This window comes from Apis cerana, linkage group LG15 (genome assembly GCF_029169275.1).
Source record: "Apis cerana isolate GH-2021 linkage group LG15, AcerK_1.0, whole genome shotgun sequence".
In the NCBI taxonomy this organism is placed as follows: Eukaryota; Metazoa; Arthropoda; class Insecta; order Hymenoptera; family Apidae; genus Apis; species Apis cerana.
This window is the reverse complement of record NC_083866.1, coordinates 4,185,304-4,207,591: the sequence shown is the minus strand read 5'-3', so window position 1 is coordinate 4,207,591 and position 22,288 is coordinate 4,185,304. Positions and strand designations below refer to the sequence as shown.

Sequence of the window (22,288 nt, the reverse complement as noted above, 5' to 3'; positions counted from 1 at the left end):
TTCATCACATGAAATAATTTTCCTCTTAAATACATAAACATTAATCTTAAATCATATCCCTTAAATCAAATCCTTCACACTGTGTTTATACACTTTTGAATTAAAATCCATGGGAGAACAACGTGAAATGCAATCGTTTACGCTTCCACGCACGCTTCCAATGATCTATTTATGTTTTATCCTATCTATCCATGTGACATAATCTCTACCACGGCTATGAATTATCGAATCCCTCTCAACTTTGATCGCATCGGCTTAAATATTTAGAATCCCCACCTACGAATTCCGGAAATTTGCCTCGATGATAGTTAGAACATTAAATCCCTGATGACGATTCGAATGGCTGTTTCCTGTTCCTGGCGTGTGCATTACGCGATTAATACATCTATGCATGATACTTGCGTTACCTCATGACTATTGTCCATCATATTTGATTATATATATAATGTTGGAAAATTAGATATTTGAACGAATTCGAGAGAAATTCTATAGCGCAATCGATCTGAACTCGCTCGAAAGAACTTTCTAATCTTCGTAGTAGCTGTTTTGAGTGGAAAGTTTCGAACGATAGCGACGTGCACTGGACAGGGAATGCAAGAGTGGTCGCATACATAAGTTTGCCAAGATTTATAGTGTACACCGGACAACTGATTGCGTGAAAAAGAATAAGAAAATAGAAAGGAAGATTCGTGAACACGAGAATTACCAGGATTATTTATTCGAGATATTGAGAAAATGTTTCTAACGAAAGATTGAACAAAAAGATAAATATAATAGAATAGGCTTGAAAACAGTATTGCTTACTTATTGATAAAAATTTGTTTAAGAAAAAATATGTATTGTAATTTCAGTTTGCCACTAATTTCTTTTTGTTCGGTATAATTCAATATAGATCTATATAATCTAACCGTATATAATCTATTAAGATTCGTTCAATTTAATTCGCATTCTAATATATTATTATTCAATTTCTAAACCATTTCGACTAATAAAAGTAATTTTTATCTTTCGAGCATTATATATTTTTTGTCATAAAATAAAATGTTATAATATGATAGAACGATTCTATATTTTTCGGTTTAACCTAAAAATTGCAAGATTTGTATTTTTTAATTTTGCTAATTAGTTTTACTTATTCACTGCTAAATGATGTTAAAATATCTATTCTTTATAAATTATTTCACATAGATATATATATATAATTATTTTATACTTAATCGAGCAATTTTTAAATTTTTTAAAAATTATATAAATCATGAAAACATAACTCACCATTATGTTGATATCCAAAAAACGACGTCACGTTGATTTTTTCTATAAGATTTTTTATTCCTTTTCAAAAATAGCGAAATTTCTAATCGATACACAAACCGTATGCTACAGCAAGATATTTCAGGTAACAAAAGCAATTTAGAATGTTCCCCGTAGCAAATGAGGCGCCTCTTGATTAACACACATTGGCTCAATTACACGGGTTAGCCGAGGGAACACGAAATTGCCTGCTATTAACGGAGGCACGAAGGTGGATAGAAACAGATATATCGAGCAAATTACATAATGATATTTTAAAAACTGTAGAATACAATCAAGTTCAAAAAAAAAGGTGAAAAAAAAAATTTCTTTTTGAAATCTAGCATTTCCGTGATCATGTAATAGCACACATGTCTAGCGAATGTCCTTCTACCACACGCGTATCACAATTCCGATATAATTGTAATAATATTTCACAATTTCATTAAATGAAAACGTTAATAAATCAAATAATTATAATGAAAATACAAGAGAATCGTAATACTTCTTTGAAATTACACTATTTTACGAATTTTTCAAAAATCGAATAATTAATACTGCGCACAACGTGACTTAACAATTACGCGCTAAAACAAGAACTGAAAATTTTTCAATATGGAGGATCGGCGCTGTTAATAATGCGCAATAAAATCTAATTTTTATGTTATAATATTTATAATTAAATTAAAAAAGATATAAATAAAAAATAAAATATCAAAAAATTTTAATTGATTTATTAATTTTATATTTTTATATAATAATCAAATATCAGTTATGAAAATAATTTTTACTACTTTATATATATATATGAAAAACGAATTGTGTCGTGAAATATGATTGGTAATTGGCGATTGGTAATTAATTTTTAAAATAATTGAGGCCAATTACGAATAACATCTGTAAAATTTTATATTCTTTTTAATATCATTATAAATTAATATAATTAATGTAATTTTGAATAGTTTTTATTAATAACGTGGATTTAAAACTAAAATATTACGGAATATAAATGTTAAAAACATCATATATGATTAAATGATATAATATAATAAAATAAATTATTTATATTTTTAACATGTGTTTGTGAATACTAACGTTTAATTTTTATTTTTCAGTATTTTATTGTATAGATAATCCATTACCAAATATAATATCAATGAATACGAAATACGCTGGCGATTTAAAATGGTAATACATTAACTATCTCGAGTTTTTAAATTTTTAACGACTCAAAAAATTTTTTAACATTTTTATTCGTTATACTTAACAAAAATTTTTTTAAATTTTAAATCAATGAAAGTATAATTTATGCTTGTGCAATTTTTCGTGAAAATATATGTGAAAGAAAGGATTATCATGTGTTTTCAATAAGATTCGATATAAATTATCAATCATGATTCTTATAATAATAAATATTAGTCGACTTCAATTAAAAGTAAGTAAATATTAAATAAATATTTATATTTATTTATATCACAGTTTGACATTAAATTGTTTATAATTCATGAAATCGAATGATTATCGTATCATTTTATAATTTTAACGTATCATGCATTTTATATTCATTTTATTTAATATCACATAATAATGCAACTCCACGTAAAATCCAAAAATCCGGAGATCTAATTGTTTGTAACCACAATGGTGTTATTAATAACACATATGTTCTTTGTGGTTTTTTATATACTGGACACTATAAATATCATGAAAATATTAATAAATTTAAATTTTCTGTGTTATGGATTATGATACTTACCTGATATAATTTTGGATCTTTGTCAGGAACATTATATAAGGCAAAAATATGAATAACAGGCATTAATACAAATAGAATTTTACTTGCTGATTCACACAACCTATTATTCCTTTTGTCCCATCCAGCTCCTTCAAGAAATAGTCCATATACAAAAACTCCTTCCTAATTATATAGATAACAGTTATTATTTGTTAAATTATTAAATTATATGAACATAATATAATTAACATACTGCAGGTGGAGCTTTAATTTCTTCTGCTGTGTAACGTAGAACTTCATTATGTAAAGTTACATTATCCAAAGCCCATCCTTTATGAGCTCTTGTTACTTCTTGCTTCATTGCAGTCAAAAATCCTGTATAATTAAAATTCAATAATTTTATAATTAAATTACACAATTCTTCTATAAATTATTATATACCTTGAGGATTAAAAAATCCAGTCATCCAAAATTTTGCTGGTCTACCAGTAAATAACCAAGAAGAAAATTGTCTATTTCTTTCTAATAGTTCAGTAAACCAAAAACCAAGAGAAGCAGACTCCCATGATTTTGCTATCCATAACTTTGGCACTTTAGCATCATATATATTATCAAGAGCATCTCTTAGTTCCTAAATGTATTTGATATAATATTTATATTATTTTAATATAAAATTCATAAAATATTTATACTATTTAATATAAAATTCATAAAGAGAATTACTTCACACATTATGATAACACCTTCTATGGCAAGTAAAAGATCTTTCAACATAGCATCCACTAATTTAATAACTACTTGTATTCTATCAATTTCTTGTCTCAAAAAAATAGTCATTGGTGCAGTGGCTCCTAATATTTGACATCTTTGTTTTACTTCATATGGATCATAACTTGATGGTAATTTTTTTAACATTTCATTTACTTGTCTGGCTACAACTACTTCCCTGGTTTCAGCACCAACTACACCTGCTTCTTTTGGTTGTACAAATAATATATTATCTAAAACAGCCTGTGTAGTGTTAGCCATATATCTATAATCATAATATAAATTTTTATATAAATTTTTTTCAATAAATTCCTCTAAAATTATAACATTGTAAGAAAATATTCTTACGTAATATTTGCATTAGCATGCAAACCATAAACTTGTGGTGGATCTACAGCATTCATTTCATCAATTACTTTTAGATATTCTTGTACAGTTTTATAAGTTAAGACTGAATATCCTTTATAAAATTGAAATTCTTCTGTAAAAATAGTATCAAAGAACCACAGTTTAGTAAATGTATTCAACAATCTTTTATCATAGTCATCTGTGACACGTCCTCCATATTGCACTTCTGCTATCATGTATCTAAAATTATTATTTTAAATTGTTAATTTAATTGATTAAGAAATACTATTTTCTTGTATTACCTTATAGTATGCCAACTAATTCCTAGTTTTACATCAAACTCATTTAAATAATTATTAATAAATATACAGGATGCCAACCAATCAGACATATTAAATTCATATGGTATATTCCAACCAAGAGGGCCAAATTTCCTTCTTTCTTGTACAACAGTATGCAAAAATGATATTGTGTATATAATTGGTATATATTGCCAAGCATCACATTGATCTAACATTTCTTGATGCATTCCACTATATGTAGCAAGCAAACCTGCTCTTATTCCTAAAATAACAAGAAAAAATAGAAATAGAAGTGAAAAACAAAATTATTTCTTTTTTACCTCGTGGAGGTTCATAAGTAAATTTTATAGACATTTGTAAAAGAGATATTGGAAAATTTTTATGCGGTTCTGTGGTAATCCATATGCGAAAATCAGGATGTGAGTCCTCCATTTCCAAAAGGAAGTTAACTAATTCAAGCATATATTCCAAACCCAAATGACAATTTTGACATAATGCCCAGAAACCCTATAAATTATATATTTATTTTTTGCCTTATTTCATTTTAAATTTTTCATAAAAACGAACTTCAGTTTTTGCATTTTGAAGTAATTTTCTTGCATGGACTTCTTGTCCTTGTCCCATTGAGATACTTTTACATTTAATCTCTAGTTTCTTAGCAAGGTGTTCTATAGCAGGTGTAGGATCAGATCCCATACTTAGAAAACAAATCATTGGAGTGTTTGGTCTTGATTCACCATGCATTACATCAAAAAGTGTGATTACAGGTTCTGCATATCTTTCTCCCAAAGAACTTGATATATATTTTCGCGATTGTGGTAGAGTTCTGTCTGCACACCATGCTCTAAAATTAATAATACGTTATGTATGTCCATCGATATAAATATTTAAAATTAAATTAAACAACAAATAAAACAACCTAATTAACAATAAACGACGGAAAGTATCTAAATTGTTATAACCATTTGGTATTACTTCTTCTTCTGGAGTAGGTTTATCAAACCATTGTTTCCATTGTTTTTCAGATGCTGGTATTTGAGAAGGAATGTATTGAAAGTGTCTTAAGTAAGATAGTGCGATTAAATTAAGCCAAGTCATATCGGTAATCCATTTGCAAGGTTTTGGCGAAACAGTATTCAAATCCAAGGCTGCACCACCTTTTATGAAATATTGAAATTCTTCATGATTAATAACTTCCCGCTGTAAATCAATCTTCAACGTCATTAATAAAATGTACATGTATTTATGAATCTCATAAAGGCCCCTTGCTTTATATTTAAAAATTTCAAAGGTGAGATAATCGATGATAAAATTGATTCTTCTTTGAGTAACTGGACTCTTTTCAGATCTAAAATGAACCAATGATTTTGATATCCAATTTTTTATCACTTGTTCAATATTATACTATTCATGCTATATAAACCTTTCCATAGAAAGATCGAAACGTTCCAAGAACTGGACAAGTGATGTTTGATACATGCAATTGACTAAAGACATATCGCAAATTAAAAAGTATAAAACACTTCCACGTGTCGCGACTGGCCGAAATTCTTCACGTGCCGTATCGATTCTTAATTCGGTATCTTTAGCGATACTTAATTTTTCATTGATCTCAGCTGCAGTTTGTTTCGTTACATTTAAAACAGACATTAATTCTACATCTTCTATTAAAGGCCCCTAAAAATTTAAATGATGAAAAAATTAATAAAATTTATAAAATAATTATAAATAATGATTATACATAAGATAAATACAAACTTCTACGGTGGTCAATTTATGCAAAAGATTGGCTTCCAATTCTTTGATCTTTCTATTGTTTGCAGTTACATCTGCTATCAATTGCGTTTTTTCTGTTTCTAGTTCTTTTTTCTCTGTTAAAATAACTCTTCCCAATAATTGATCTTCTAATCCTATAAATATATGAAAAAAATAATAAATATTCTATGCTTATATTAGAAATTATTTATGTTTAAATTGTAAAAGTTACCTTTTATAGTGACTGTAAAATCAATTATAGCAGCACGTGCAAATATTTCTGGTGTATATGCTGGATTCGGTAACTTTGTAGTGATGTAAAGTCTAAAGTCTTTATGAATATCCACTTCTTTATCACCTAATTTTACCTATGGAAATATAATCAATATCATTATAATCAGATCTTTTATGAAAGAATTTGAATATTACCTTCAAAGTAGTTCCTATTTTTATAAAATTGTGTTCTAACAAATTATCTAAAACGGGATCCAACTCCTCTCCTACATCTTCAATCAACAATGGACGACCCAAAGAAACACAATCTTCCAAGTGATTTCTAAAATATTTGTGTGAAAGGAACGTGGGCTAAAATTAAACATAAAGATAAATTAAAATTTTATAATAATTAAATAATTAAATTGTTTTGACAAAAAAAAAAGATTTTACCTGTAAAAAAAATTCTGCTTCCTTTTTTCTGATCCAAGCTTTACCTTGCAATTGTGGATCAATTAAAAGAGGATATCTATTTGCTTGTGTTACTATAATTCCATTTTGAACAGATAAATCATCCGTCGGAAGACCTTGCAAATTCCATTCTCCAATCTTTAAAAAACCAAATTTATGATTTCACCGAATAATACGATTAATAAATTTTTTTCAGATTTTTCACCCACGGTAGCAGTATCGATCAAGCTGGCTGTAATATTTATCACGAGAGAAATTGGAATTTTTCGATTCTGGATAAATTCGAACCACTGCCTTTGCACTAAGGTTCTGAATTCTTGATTAAATGGTCCACAATATGATAAGAAACCCATTAGGATTAATATATCGCCAACCAAACGATCAGTTTCCGATTTAAACGCAGCTAATTGCTCCGTCCACCTTATTCTTTCGCCAGAAAGGCCTTCTATCATTGCTGTAGCGGTATCCGTTTTTGCTTGGCAAATTTCGGCAAGATCAATTATTTTCTAACAAATACAAAGATAAAATATTTATTATTTAATTTAATAAATATAAAAAAAAGTACAAAAAAATAGGAAAAAAGCGAAGAAAGCTTCGAACATTGCAAATTTTCAAAATTTTGGAAATCTGAGAATTAAGAAAAATTTTCAACTCAATGTTAACTCGAGATCTCATATATTCTTATTCTATATTTTATAAATTACTTGGCGTTCTTCCATCACGGCATCGAACTCCCTCTGTACGACTTTCAAGTCTTCGTCTTTTTCTCTTAAAAGATTTTCAGCTTCCATTAGATTTCTATTTGCTTTTTCATATTTACTCTCTTGCACTGCCAAATTTGCCTGAATTCAAAAATCTTTGTAAATACAGGAAGGATTTGGACAAGGATAGATTCTATACTTTTAATGATTAAAATGAAAAGTACTTTTAAAGGAAGAACATCTTTATTTATCCCATAAAAGGTAACCATAGAAATGGTCCATTGAATGAGACCAGCAACATTTCCGCAAGCTTGCAATGCAGCTTCGTACGTGTATAAATGATAATTCAAATATGGTTGCATTAAATCGATAGTTTCAGCGTTAATGTTATCCTTCGGGAAATGTTGCAAATTGTATAGAAATCTAACATCAGCCATCATCTATAAAGAATTTTATATATTAAATGAATACTTAAAACTTATTAAAACAATTACTTTTAATGCTTCAGTCCATGAAGGACTCAAAAATTGATGATCATAATCAGGTTTAACAGGGTCCAATTTTCTTCCAAACAATATTATCACACAATCCATAATAAGGGTAATCAGATATGGTGGTTTTCCTAATTTTCTCACTGTAGCAATATCGGCAGCTTTTATAGTCTAAAAAATTTCATGAAATTGTATAAAATCAATTTAAAAAAAAAAAAAAAGAAAGTATAAATTTAATTAAAAAGAAACCGACTTGTAAGGCAGCTTCTGCTGCCAATAAAGCAGGCTCAGCAGCTTTCAATTTTTGTTCCGCTATCGCTTTGTCTTTTGCAATCGATTTCAAAATAGTTTCTGCCTCATCCTTAGAAACTTGCACTTGTGCTTTTACCGTTTCTGCTTCTTTCTTCTTTTGATTTACAGTAACTAAAATCTACAAAGGAACGATGCAATAAAAACATGTGATAATTCGGAAAAATAAGAAATTGTTGTTAATTGTTAATACAAAAGAAAAATACGAACAGCTTCGACTTGCACATTTTTCTCAGCGATCTCCTGCTGATTTTTCTCAAGGACTTTACGTAACTCGTCAACTTGAGCCGCAGCATCGACCAACTTACTTAAACCACTGCTCATACGAAATGCAAGAATGTTAATATTATCCAAACGTTGCTTATAAAGTGTTTTATATCCACTTAGAAATGTTAAGAATGATTTTGGAGTGACGTACACTTGTCTTCTAAATCTGTTTAGGAAAGAAGATTATACGTATGAAAAAATGAATTATATTAGAATATTAATAATATTATAATCACAGGTAATATGATAATTGATATACCTATCAAAGTATTGCACGCACATATCGTTTATATAATTGTGCATGTCTCCCATAACTTCTACCAGTTGTTGTTTTGTTTCTGGACTAGCTATAATTTTATATCCTTCTAGGAAATGATCACTGACCGCGTATAAAGCATCAATGGGCCATTTCCAGAACCAATTTAGTGTACAACCGGATATAAGACCAGGGAATTTTAATGAACGAGTCCTGAACTTTTCACCAACCTGTAATTCAAAAATGTAAATGTAATAGTCTTGGATTAAAATAATAATAATAAGAAGAAGAAGTTATACTTACTGGTGAAAAGCACAAAACCATGTGCAGATTATCCTTTGCACGTGTCAGAAAATAATCATAAAGATTATCAGGAGTTGGTGGTCGCTTTGGATCGTCACGTTTCATCATAGGAGTCACTGTCGTTCGAATGTCATCCATTTCATCAGCTGGAAATAGACCTGCAATTTCTCCAACGCTCAATATATTGTTAATGTATTCCAGGAAAGCTTCCTCTTTTATTTCATTATCGGTAAATATAAATGTTTGTCCTTTGTTTCCTGTACCAGCTGCATGATACACTTTTCTTATGTCTTCCAATAAACTTGGGACATTATAAATCCTAATAAAGATAAGGATTAATTGAATATGTGTTGCTTTTTATTACCACAGACTGTATGAACATTTTTGCAAGCGGTTTATTGGAACTCTTAGTGTTATTTAGATGTTTCTTCGTTGATTACCTGGTTAATATAATCTGGAAAAAGTTAAAACCGGCAATAAAAGCGGCAAGACGAGTGAGACTTTGTTTGCCTGATCCTCCAACTCCCACTAGCATCGCATTGCTTCGAGGAACGCCCAGGATTCTCGATATTCGCATCAAATGTACCAAAGCATCATGGAAGAATACTAAATCAAGAGTTAATCCCCGAATGTATTCGTTGAATTGCTCCATATTTTGTTGGACCTTTCCGATCACAAATTCAAAACTGTAAAAAGGTATATTTTGAATTAATTATCTCATAATTTTTAATGATACGATTATATTGAAGTGATTTTTTGAAACAAAACCTTGGCATTTCTTCATAAATTTTTGGCGCCTCGAAAACAAAATCTTCTGGCTCATCTCCGGTAGGTTCCGGTGGTTCACGTAGGAAATTCACAAAATATGTTTCTACGGGTTCATAGAAAATAAAATCGGGGCCTAACATCTTCTCAGCTGTTCGTCTTAATGTATTCACGAACCACGTAGTATCCTCCTCACTTGTAAATCTAATAATAAAAAGTAAGTAAGAAAAGATTACATCAATTCGTTGAAAGAAATTATCAAACGCCAATTATAATAACCGATCCGCAATTACACGAGTACACTCGTGCTCCCAGAGTTTCAATAGTCTGGTTCTAGAATCGCATTCGGCTCTCTCGATTCTAAGAATACCTTCCCAAATTCGAGACAAATCTCTCAGATTGAAAACGTAATGGAATTTTGCCGGTGTAGGTAACATTTTTATCTTAGTCTGTTGCCATAAGACTCTCGTAAGAGGTATCAATTTTGGCAGGAATTCCACTATATCTTCACTGAATCTGGTAATGCTGAAGTATCCTTCTCCAATGCTTCCTATACATTTTTTAAATTTTATTAAATATAATATTTTTATCATCATTATAATGAAGTCATATTATATGGGGCTGGAAAAAGGAAAGAAATAATTTATTTGTGAGAATGAGATTCAATGTTGATATTAATGTTCTTACTAAAAATCGTATCCATGGATTTATTCGATGGCAATGTACAGTTAAAAATATTAAATTGTCTCTTCAATCTTGGCGGTATATCATTTCTACCTCCGCCTGGATGAATCATGGCGGCGAGCATTTGGATATCTTGTATAGTAGAGAAATCACCAGGCTTATCCAAAGAATAAAAACCTCCATACTCCATCAATTGACGAACGATCTCATTTGTAATTTGATCTCCCCATTCATTTATTTCTGGCATATTTATATCGTCGATGAAAATGCTCATTTTTCGGCCACCCGGGGGACCATAAGTGGTTCCCACTCTTTTCTCCACATAACTTTCGAATACCCTCTAAACAAAACGTTAATTCTGTTAACAGGAAAAGTATCATCGATATAATTTGGAATTAATTACCTGAACCATATTAGGAGTGGATGCGGAAGAAAAACTAAAGGATTTGGACAGATGCACTTCTGGATTATAATGGGACATGAAGCTTTTGATTATGACTGTTTTTGCAGTACCTTGCTCTCCTATAATAATCAAGTAATAAAGGAGAAATATAGTTTAAAGTAAACGAGAAATATAGTTCATACCTATGAGCAACACTGCTTTTCCTTGTTTTGCAATTGTTTCAACTAGAAACATGGTTCTTGTATTGTCTATGTTAGGAACAAGGATAGTATAGTATTTGATAATTTCATGTGCTGGATAAATGAACTGTGGAACTTTTTGAGACCAATGTATCCATTGTCCATCTTCTGATACCAAATATTCAAAAATGGTCTCGTCCTCCTATAATTATCAATATAATTATTCACATAATTATTCTTAATTCCATAATAAGTATCATATAATTACATTGCATGTTGGCCAATGACATTTGGATTCGTGAACAAGAACAAATTCTTGCAATTGATTACGTTCTTCTATTTCCAATGCAGCACTCAAAGTCCACATAAGCGAGAAAAGGAATATCTTTTCCACATGATAATCCGGAAGTATTTCTGAATATCATAAATTGAAATCAAAATTTCTTTCTTTTATAAATAAATCGCAATTACACGAATAAAAAGAATACATACTAGTTACATCTTTATTTACAAAAAGCAAGCCATCTAATAGATCGATACATTGTCTTATGTACATAGCTTCCAAAATAGCCATTTTTACAGGAAGCTTCGTTTGAACGAATAAATGAGCGTCGTTGTAGATTTTATTGAATAAATTATTCAATATCTCTACCAATGCAGGTGGCTGTTTCTTGAACCACCCCTAAGTATGAATAAAAGAAAATTATTCCATTCTTAAATATCAAAAAAAAGAAAAGAAAAGATAATTAAAATTATATAATTTTCAGGACATTCTCATCACCTGCAGAATGGTATACCATTTGAGTACAGAAGCACTTATGAACACCATACCCATACGGGATATCGTGGCTGGCGATGCATTATCGACATTATCTGGTTCAAAGACCAATTTAGTGTTCGGCGCCATGATTATGCGATCGCCATTCGCCAGAGTCAGCGTCTTATTATCATCCAGCACAGAATTTAAATTCTCGATCCATACAGCATCCACAGGGCCGTCCAAAACCATCCATAAATTTTCCGTTTTCTTGGTCTGCGTCGATCTTCTCCATATTATTGAGAAAATACCGTCTGTCCAATCATTCGTCGCCACGTCCAATTTACCGAACATTTGGGACGCGGTTATGGCCTAAAACAATTGCTTTTTTAAATTCATCCGATCAAAGTGATCAAAGTTTAACGAGTTTGAAGTAAAAAACTAACTTTAGGATTCATTCTGACTTCTTTATGAGGCATACCCATCTCTGTTAAAGCTTTCATAAGCGCCCACATGCACATAGTTTTTCCAGATCCTGTTGGACCAAGGACCATTAAACCATGGCGAACCAGAGAAGTTTCATACAACTAGAAATACGCAGGATATTATCATCTTGAATTATTTTTAAAGTTGTGCTGCGCTAGAATACTTGGACCGTCTTCAAATTCCATTCTGGATTATTCATTATACCAAGTGCAACAGTTGCATTTGCGATCGCCTTCTGCAATTCTTTGTATACCTGAACCCTGAGCTTTATCCCTGGGAACATATCTTCGATGAGGGACATGAACAAAGGTTCGTCTTCGTCTACCAATTTTGATAGATTCATGTCTCTGTAATGTTATAATTAAAAAAAAATATTTTATTTTTCATTAAGATTTTTCATAATCGCTGAACTCGCTTTACCTCAAAACTCTCATTAAGGTGGTTTCTTCAGAATCGGTGGGATTCGCTCGTTTCTGTGCGCCAAGAGTTCGCAAGCAAGATAATATATTTCTTAAACCGAAATCGTAATGTACTTGCTTGCTCAATTGCTCCTCGCACAGTTTGTATAGAGTGAAAAACTTTCGCGCTAACATAACGTTTTCTTTGAAACCACAAGCTGCCAATTTCACACGCATAATTATCTAAGTAGAAGCATATTTGTGCAATTATGAAAATTCATTCAATAAATAACACGTTGTATTATTTCTGTAGATACTTGTCTATCAGGAACCATCATAGATACACTTCTGAATTGTATCTTTAAATTTTCTGGCAATTCTTGGCGACCAGCGTAGCCAGGATTCATGGTGATAAAAATTCCAAGCTCATAGCTTAATTTGTATATTTCGCCATCGCTATACGATATATATTTTGCATTATCAAATTAATCTTAAAATATGAAAATATCTCAATAAGATTATCTATCATTAATACAAATAACGTAAGTAAACAAAAAAAACAATAAGCTGATTTTTAAACGATCCAATTACAAAAATATCCTTGAATATCCCTTGAAATATATATACCTGAAAAGAAAACTTAATTTTCTTTCTTTTCTTGCAGTGAGTACGATTGCTATCTGCTGAGCAGCGACCGACAAAACCGGTAAATCGATACGATTAAACTCATCGAAGCAGCCCCAGGATCCAGACATGGCTAATCCTTTAAATATTCTACCCAGACCGCGGAAATCCATTTGGTCGGAGCAATTAAATACCACCACGTATTTTCCAAGTGCTTTCCCCATATCCTTTGTGGTTTCCGTTTTACCAGTGCCGGCTGGTCCCGCGGGTGCACCACCGAAATTCATACCTAAAGGTTGGAAATTTTAAAAACGTATATGAATAGTTTAAAAATTATTTCTTAAACTTAATATATAAAAGAAATATTTATCTTACCAACAGCTTGAGCTAATGTTATGTAGCATCTATCAGTAAGAGGAGTAATAGCGAGTCGGTCGGTACATCCTAAAAACTCGTTTTGATAGATAAAATCAATGTCTGTGATTTGTATAGGAACTTCTTCCGTCTCAGAATTATAATAATATCTACATTGCTTCAACCATTCGAAATCGTTCACAGTGCGAATTCTGAGAATGCACAGATCGTCGAATATGTCTCTAAAAAAATGGAATTGGAATGTAAAATTTGAAATAACTTTTTATATTGTACTCATGTAAAGAGTAGAAATTGGTTTCATTCTTAAATATAAGATTCCTCGTTCTTTTTATTATAAATGAAATTTTATATTATATTATATTTTATATTATACCTTTGATGCACATGAATAGTAATTAAGGCCTCGTACTTCGATCTCGCGTATTTCGTCAAATCTTTGACAGTCACTTCAATGAGACTGTTCAATAAGTCTAGAAACCATTGATTCGTTCGCTTCATTATTCCTCTGTCTCGTTTTACTGTGGTGAGAGCTGTTTCGGAATCACGAGTCCATAAGACTTGCAAAGCTAACAATCCTACCTATAAAATACAATATAATTTTCAAAGAAAAAGAGACAAGAAAACACTCGATATCTTACTTGCAAAGTCGAATTTTTTTCTATTTATTTAACATTTGGTTAAATTTACTTGTAAAATAGTAGTGTCTATCAATGTTATGAGATCAAAATCTTCACTAGCAAGAGTCATCAATCCTTGAGAAATTACACTGCCTACCGAAAATTGATGAACTATTAATAAAGTGTTCAACCAATTTTCCACACCCCCTGTACATATAACATCTTTCTCTAATATAACTTTCTCATTTTCACGAGAATACATAGCCACAATTCTTTCATATTCTTTTTCATGAAACTCCAACTATAAATGAAAAAAAAATCTAAGTTATAAGGGGAAATCAGTTAGCAAGATTCTATTCAAATAGTTTTATTACTCTTCCTATATTGTCAAAGAAACCATCAAGATATTTCTGTATAGTGTGACAATCAGCTGCTTGGCCAAGTATCTCCAACAACGTAGGATCTGATATGAAGCAAAATCTTGGAAATATGCCTCGTTTCGTTTCCAAGTATCTGTAAAAAATATTTTATTTCATTATAATTTTAATCATATCGATGATAAAGCATTTGAAGCAATTTTTATACCCGCTTAGAGATTTCTGACAGGATTCTAACTGCTCCAATAAATGTGGCAAAAATTGCTGCATCGTTTCGTCTCCTGTGCACACTTCCACAGCGTTCACCCTTTCGCGTGCTCGATACATAATCTTTACCCATGATTTATCAATATTCTGAAACATATAAAAACATATAAATATTTACGTTTCTCTGATTTTTAGAATTTTTCTTTATTTCGTTACATTAAAACGTTTCGCCTCTGCTGGAAGTTGTTTCGATATATCTCCGCCAATGAATACTGCTTCTAAGTAAGCCCATAAATTCTGGACAGTTAACCATTTTGCTAGGATTTCAGAGGTATTGCTAAGTTTACTTTGCCACAATTGTATCTCTTTTTTGAAAGGCGCATTATATCTAAATTAAAAATCATATTTAAGAAGCCAATATTGTTTAATTCAATATTAATTATTATTTTTTTTTTTTTAATTAAAAAGTAAATTTATTTTACCGATTTGCCAAAAGCGAACTGATGATCATCAAACTATCCTCGAGTTGAGATATTATCTCCATTGTTTCTATACCTTTCAATAATAATTCTCCTCTTTGTTTGAAAGGAGCAAATTGTAAATCCACAACAGCCCACTCTGCTATTATTTGTTTTAATTTACTATCTATATCTTGCTCTTTCACTGCACTAATGCATATATCCTAAAAAAATATGTTTATAAATATATGTTTATAAATATGTTTAGAAATATTTATAATTAAAACAAAAATATCAATTTGTTTCAGTTTGAACAATACCTCGACTTCATCTTTGTACTTCAACAAAGGTGCTTGCATCACGCATGCCAGAGTAAAAGTCTCCGATTCAACGTCGAAATGATATTTGCACAATTTCGACATTCTTTCCCAATGTCTGGGTTGCATCGCTTTATTAGCCATCAACTCTAACAATGGACAAGTCTCGTTAAAGTCGTCGATCTTCTTCTTCAAATCGATGTAAGCTGGCCAATCTCTCATAGCTTTGGGTAATCGTCGACATCTGGCGCAAGATTGCAAATCATTGCAAATTACGTATCATGCAAATGTACTTAGATGTACGTGTTATGATATACAATAATACAATATGCGTTTACCTATTCTGAAATTCGCCTAATTCGGCTACTATAGCTTCGATATCGATTTCGGCCCAAGGTATGTCATAGTAACTGTCTATCGTTCGTATCACTTGCAAATACAAACCGTATAATTTCTGTAACAAATTAATTTCTCTTTTTCTTTGATGAAGAGGTGGGTAATCTGTTATCTCGATGCCGAATAAACTTTCACCGCTACTGTAAGTCTCGAACTTCTCCCATAACTCATCAAGACGACCTTGAAAGAATATGAGTCTGAAAAAATAATAATAGATAATAAAAATTATATATATATATATATATACTTTATATATTTTATGATAAAGTAAGTTTAAGTAATTTAAAAAAATATTTATTTTTTATATAACATTTGGAAAATATATTTAAGAGGAAATGATGATAAATCAAAATATTATGATATTATATTAATATTATTAATAGATGATACCGATCACTAGCTTCTTTGGCCGGTATTCCTTCAACCATTGGACCGTTCAATTCAAAATCAAGATCAAAATCAATCACCTCTTGTTTAAATATTGCAACACCGTCCGTCAGTTCTTTTTTCAATGGCTCTTGCATTTCGCATATCTTTGCTTGAACTTGTTTCGCCTTATAATAAATACATTGATACAATTATTCGAGACAACAATCTCAATAATCTTTCATAAGTATTACCATGTTCAACATGTTTGTAAAATTGTATCGTAAACCGTCCACTATGTCCTGTTCTTCTTTTGAAATTGGGATATTGAATTTCCCCATCAACGTGTACGTTTCCTCGATCAAGATCAGTTCTATGTCCAACATTATAAAATCATCTCGTATTTCACTCAAACATTTCATCGCGATCCTCACATCTTCCAAATCTTTTATTACTCTAACCAGAACTTTATTTTTCTCATTTATATATTCAGTGATCTTTTTTAATTTCTCTTTGTAAGTCGCGGATAACTTTTGACCCAATAATGTCTTCCATGCACGCGCTTCAACTAGAAATCCTAATTTCAATTTCTCTGCGAAAAGAAATAAAATAATTTGTAAAGGAGTTTATTATATCAAACGATAATGAATTGAAGATCGTTCATATGAAAGTCATAATGATGAGGAAGAAGAAAATTAATTTACTACCCATGCTAATTTTTATAGGCCCAACTATATGTGAGTCTGGCAGATTTTCGATTTCAGCAACTAAATCTTCATATTCCACGAATTTTTCTTTGATTACTTGGATGATAGGTTCAGAATCAACGAAACTTTGCACGAGCCGATTCCTATCTTCGCTCCATATATACGAATACTTCAAATAATACTAAAAATAGTAAAATTAATATTGATTGAGAGTATCTCAAATTTTTTGTAACTAAAAGTATTTAGAAAAAAAATTGCAGATAATATTATAAAGATTTAATTTAGTAACATAATTGAAATATTTATAACAGCATGTAGGTATCCCTCAAATATTATAATAATTAATTCTATAATAAACTATATTTTAAAAAACTTAGAGCACAAAAATTTCTGAATCTGTTATTCGAGATTTGCTTATGGTATTCCAAAGTAGAAAAGAATGAAAATAGAAGTACGTTACAAAGATCTTCAATATCTTCTTTTATAGTCATAATTGCACCTTGTAGGCTCATTACACATCGGACTATTTCTTTATGGTCAGATATAATTTGATAATAATTCTTCATTCCATCTATAATGGGAAAGAATATATTTATGTAAGAATATAATTGACGCACGATTGTTTTATTGTCTTTATACATCTTTCGTAAACGAAACAAACTTTCATTGGATATTAACTCTCTATTGACATCACGTTGTCCCCACGCTGTAATTTTTTTATGGTTTTCAACAATGGTGACCACTAATTTTCCAAAATAAAATTGCAACTCTTCTATCGGGGGTATTATCATGATATTTGGTATTTGTAAGACGAATGTCGTTAAAAGTATTGGTGATTTCTTTTTATCGTCATTTAAATCGTTTCTCAAGTGGCTATAATTATGTAAAAAGAAATAATTTTTTCATCATATCATTTCGTTATAAAATTATAAATGACATTGAACGAACCTCATTTCAGTGACTTTTTTTCTTAATATCTCCAAGGAATTTTTTGTACACTTCACCAAAGCTTCTATGAGTTTATTATGAAAATATGCAAATAACTCCATGCAATCACTGTGCACTTTGGTTATATTAACTTTACGAGTTCTTTCGATGGGGGCGAAACCTATGATAAATAGATATAAATCATTATTTGTGATTAAAAATGCATCTTTTAATCTATCCACTTCCGCGCAGCAACTTAAAATTTTGCTTTCTTCATATCACATAGTCAAATTTATGTATAAATTTAAGAAAAAAGGTCTTTTATTTTGATATATTTTTCTAAAATTTTTACAAATCTTCAAAAGAAAGCAATGGGATTAATAACCTGGCTCATATTTTCCTTTTGTCAATTTCGTTTGTGAAATATGCTTGTGTATTTTATCCGGATCGAGCCAATTGTATTTAATATCTTGTACAGTCTCATCAATTACAAATTGCATAAATTTGTTTATAATTGTAATAACTGCATTTTCTGCTGCAGATGATTTAATCTCAAGATCAGCAGAAACCGAAAGTCCATGAGCAATATTGTCATCTAAAAGTTGAACTGGATGCTTTGGATCGTCAGTGAGTTGTATCAAGATTGCTTCCGATATAGATTCGAAGACTTCGTCAACTCTTGCTTCCTTCATGTCTTTTATCTCTTTAACAAAAATCTGCACAGAGATAATGGCCTTTTGTATGGTATCACATACTTCGTCAATATTCAAAGACGTCCATGTGATTACGGACAAGCAAGGTTGAAAAGCAATCTCGAGATCGACCAAAATAATTTTCATTAAATTTAAGAATAACAATGGTATTGTTCGTCTGAAAAATGAAACAAAGACGGTTCGTATATTTTCTCTTGGATAAATATTTTGTACCGGATGTTAAATCTCATATACCTCAATGTATCATTCTCTTTGACCAATTGTTTCACAGTTTCGTACGACGAAAAAATTTTATCTCTACAAAATGTTATTATTTGTATAAAATCCGGTACTTCCAAATCAAATCTAGCCATATGCTCCGATTCACGTATCACTTCGATGATGTACGAATCAAAGTTTAAGTGATACTTATTCGTGTCCGGATGCCTTATTATCAAAGGAGAAGCTAACGCCAATCGAACCTTCGATCAATTAATATATTTGATAATTTGGACAACAATCGATTCACCAATTTTATATTTTGTATTATATCATACTTACAATCTCTGAGGAGTCGTACCATGCTTTGTGATATATCATTTCATAGTGTATGAAGACGGTGATCAAAGCATTGTAAATTTTAATACATCTTTGCATGTGATCGTGAACAATCACTCGTTTACATTCTTTGTATATCTCCATAGAAGTTTCAATCCGTCTGAAAAGTTGCCGGATCCACAAAATACGACCGGCAATAGGCGGAACGTTTCGTGGTATCGGCGTATTTGATCTGTCTTCGTTATATCTATCTCGTATATCTTCGATTTCTTTTTGAAACAATGATATGAGTTCTAAATATTTCCTGTCGATTCTCAATTCTTTAAACTTCAATTTCTGAAATCTGTATGAATCGTACACTTTGTATAAATGTAACACGGAAATGATATAGTAAATAGTACCTTGCTACTACTCTTAACGCTTCAGCTATATTCGGCGTTTCCGATACACAGCTATAAAAGAAGTTTCTTAATTCCACTATTGTCTCCGCTACATTTTTCTTATATTGTTCGTAATCAGAATCGAAATACGGTTTTCTATGGTTCAATGGATCGTAATCTTTGGATGTAATATCATAGAAAAAACTCGAGAACTTGTTTGCAAATACGTCTATTTTCTCTATCGCGGAATTATAAAGAAGTAAATACTTTAATGCTGTTTGTAAAACATCCATAATCTGGAAATGTATTTAATCCGTTTATAATGATTGCTTTAGATTACGGGATCAATTTTTAGATAGAATGTTTTATCACTAACTTTTATTATCCTATCTTTGAAGGTATTAAACTTTCCAAAAACATACATTTCGGATACTTCGAAAGGTTTTTCGTCGGCAGATTCTTTCACTTCTTTGCACATTTCGTTGTAATAATTGTAATATTGATCGCACAATGTAATACAATCCTATAAGAAGGATAACTTTTTAATAGATCGAATTTAGAATTTTTTTAAATAGATATTTACCTTTATTTTAAGTATCATATCATATTTCGAGTCATCCCAAATATTTATTTTTCCGTCTTCTGTTAAATACGCTTTGCATGCTAAAATCATTTGATTTGTCATCTGAAATTTATCGTCAAAATGTTGAAATTTTATAAAATGTAAACATAACATATAAAAAATTTATAATTTTCACTATGTCTGCGATAATACTTTAACAAAAACTGCAGTGACCATTCGTCTGGTATTAAAGAATCGAGAAGTAGCGTATATCATTCGTATAGCATACATAAGCGGAGGCAAATATTCTCCCATCTTTGTTGGATCGAGTCTGTACAAAGGTTGTGTAAATTTTTCTAGTGCATATAAATATTTTACATTATCTTCTGCAAGAATTTGTATTGTCTCAACATGATCTTCCAGTATCTTCCATTTCTGTACGTGGATATGAATATGAATTTTTTATTCAATTCTAAATCAACTTAAAAAAGATATTTTACAAATGTAAGCATACTCTTATATGTTTTGATTTTATATTTATTAAAAAATTTATAAATGTCTGACTATATGGAGTTTTTATATGTTCAATGATTGATGAAAAACGAGCAAGCAATCTCCTCCAATAACTAAGCTCTGCATTTGGTCCCATTGTTTCTGTTTCCCTACGTAATTGTTGACTTTGAACCACAGCCTATAGTTTGTGCAAACAAAAAAATATTATAAATATATCATTTATTTCTTTAAAAATAAAAGGTAACATATATTATAAATTTTTCATTACCCGTTCCATACTTTTCATCCATAATTTAACATTCTTTTCTATAGCTGTAATGGCTTCTGGATTAGTAAGACTACTTTTATATTTTTCTGGTGTTGATAAATACATATTATATATATTCCAATCAGTATAAAATTTTATTATGTTTTCTAAATCTATTTTAGTCGCTAGAAAAAATATAAAATAATATATAAATAATTTCATTCCATAAGTTTAAATATAGTTTTATAAATTTTATAACTTACTGCTTAAAAATTCCCAAAAATCTCTAAAATCACAAATAAAATTATTTATCACTTTTTCAGCATGTTCAGATTTTGATAATTCGCCCCATACTTTATTAACAATTATTGCTGGCAAATTTAGCCTTAAAATCAAATCTGATATAGCTGCTAGTGCACTTTGAGATACAGGATCAACTTCTGCATATGCATAATATGTGTCCTATCCAAAATTTCAATTTGTAAACGCATTATAATATATGAAATTATTATTAAGGGAACATACATCAAGAAGATGTTTAGTTTCAAAATCAATGTCTGATCTTAATCTATAAACTATGACACATCTACCAGAAAATTGTTCTGTAGTACCATCAGTAACACAGCAACGTATTACTTGTTCTTCACGTCCATCATGTGGAGTCCAACGTCCTGAGTCTAGTTTTTTACATTTTTTTTTATATTGATTGTATTCAAAAATTAAATTAACAAATATAATAAAAGTGTAATTTTTTTATAATACCAAATGGAGGTGGTTCCATTGGTTGAAAGTGTATAAGAATTGCATTCTTCCCATTTTTAAGAAAAAAATTGTCAAAAACATTGATATATTCATCTTTATCAATAATTCCTTCTTCTAAAATATCAGGATTTACATTTAAAATGAAGGCAGCAACTTCCAAAACATGTCTATGTGTTGGTTTAAGCAATCCTTGTCTTGCATTTCGTTTCTCTTTATATTTAGTCTATATAAATAATAAAATAAAAATAAATAAAATAAAAATAACAAAATCTAAATAAAATATATTATTAATAAATCTAAATAAAATAGTATTTATATTTTT

General features: G+C 30.2%; 1 protein-coding gene and 1 long non-coding RNA gene across 2 annotated transcripts; one reads left to right on the top strand and one right to left on the bottom strand.

The window, feature by feature from the left end:
- Positions 1 to 2,736: 2,736 nt before the first annotated feature.
- LOC107997941 (dynein axonemal heavy chain 8) lies at positions 2,737 to 20,617 on the bottom strand. The gene is made up of 57 exons (XM_062085293.1): positions 20,259 to 20,617; positions 19,904 to 20,178; positions 19,506 to 19,845; positions 19,200 to 19,426; positions 18,638 to 19,122; positions 18,274 to 18,433; positions 17,987 to 18,198; positions 17,781 to 17,896; positions 17,326 to 17,506; positions 16,873 to 17,210; positions 16,643 to 16,806; positions 16,195 to 16,449; positions 15,860 to 16,100; positions 15,564 to 15,763; positions 15,298 to 15,469; positions 15,083 to 15,228; positions 14,872 to 15,010; positions 14,568 to 14,798; positions 14,254 to 14,459; positions 13,881 to 14,101; positions 13,509 to 13,794; positions 13,199 to 13,337; positions 12,904 to 13,124; positions 12,647 to 12,830; positions 12,444 to 12,584; positions 12,022 to 12,369; positions 11,733 to 11,922; positions 11,509 to 11,654; positions 11,244 to 11,442; positions 11,062 to 11,180; positions 10,662 to 10,998; positions 10,254 to 10,524; positions 9,978 to 10,178; positions 9,650 to 9,895; positions 9,210 to 9,528; positions 8,910 to 9,136; positions 8,594 to 8,816; positions 8,328 to 8,504; positions 8,078 to 8,245; positions 7,808 to 8,023; positions 7,587 to 7,724; positions 7,092 to 7,388; positions 6,865 to 7,020; positions 6,628 to 6,783; positions 6,431 to 6,566; positions 6,202 to 6,353; positions 5,867 to 6,120; positions 5,363 to 5,791; positions 5,011 to 5,287; positions 4,764 to 4,950; positions 4,444 to 4,705; positions 4,142 to 4,381; positions 3,749 to 4,058; positions 3,467 to 3,656; positions 3,279 to 3,400; positions 3,047 to 3,208; positions 2,737 to 2,983 (listed from the first exon to the last, which is right to left on the bottom strand). The coding sequence occupies exons 1-57, from the start codon at positions 20,358 to 20,360 to the stop codon at positions 2,858 to 2,860; spliced, it is 12,363 nt and encodes a 4,120-aa protein (XP_061941277.1). The 5' UTR covers positions 20,361 to 20,617; the 3' UTR covers positions 2,737 to 2,857.
- Positions 5,601 to 11,163, top strand: LOC133667355 (uncharacterized). The gene is made up of 5 exons (XR_009832773.1): positions 5,601 to 5,734; positions 7,079 to 8,888; positions 9,020 to 9,438; positions 9,579 to 9,905; positions 11,027 to 11,163. It is a non-coding gene; the product is annotated as an uncharacterized LOC133667355 (long non-coding RNA).
- Positions 20,618 to 22,288: the final 1,671 nt, after the last annotated feature.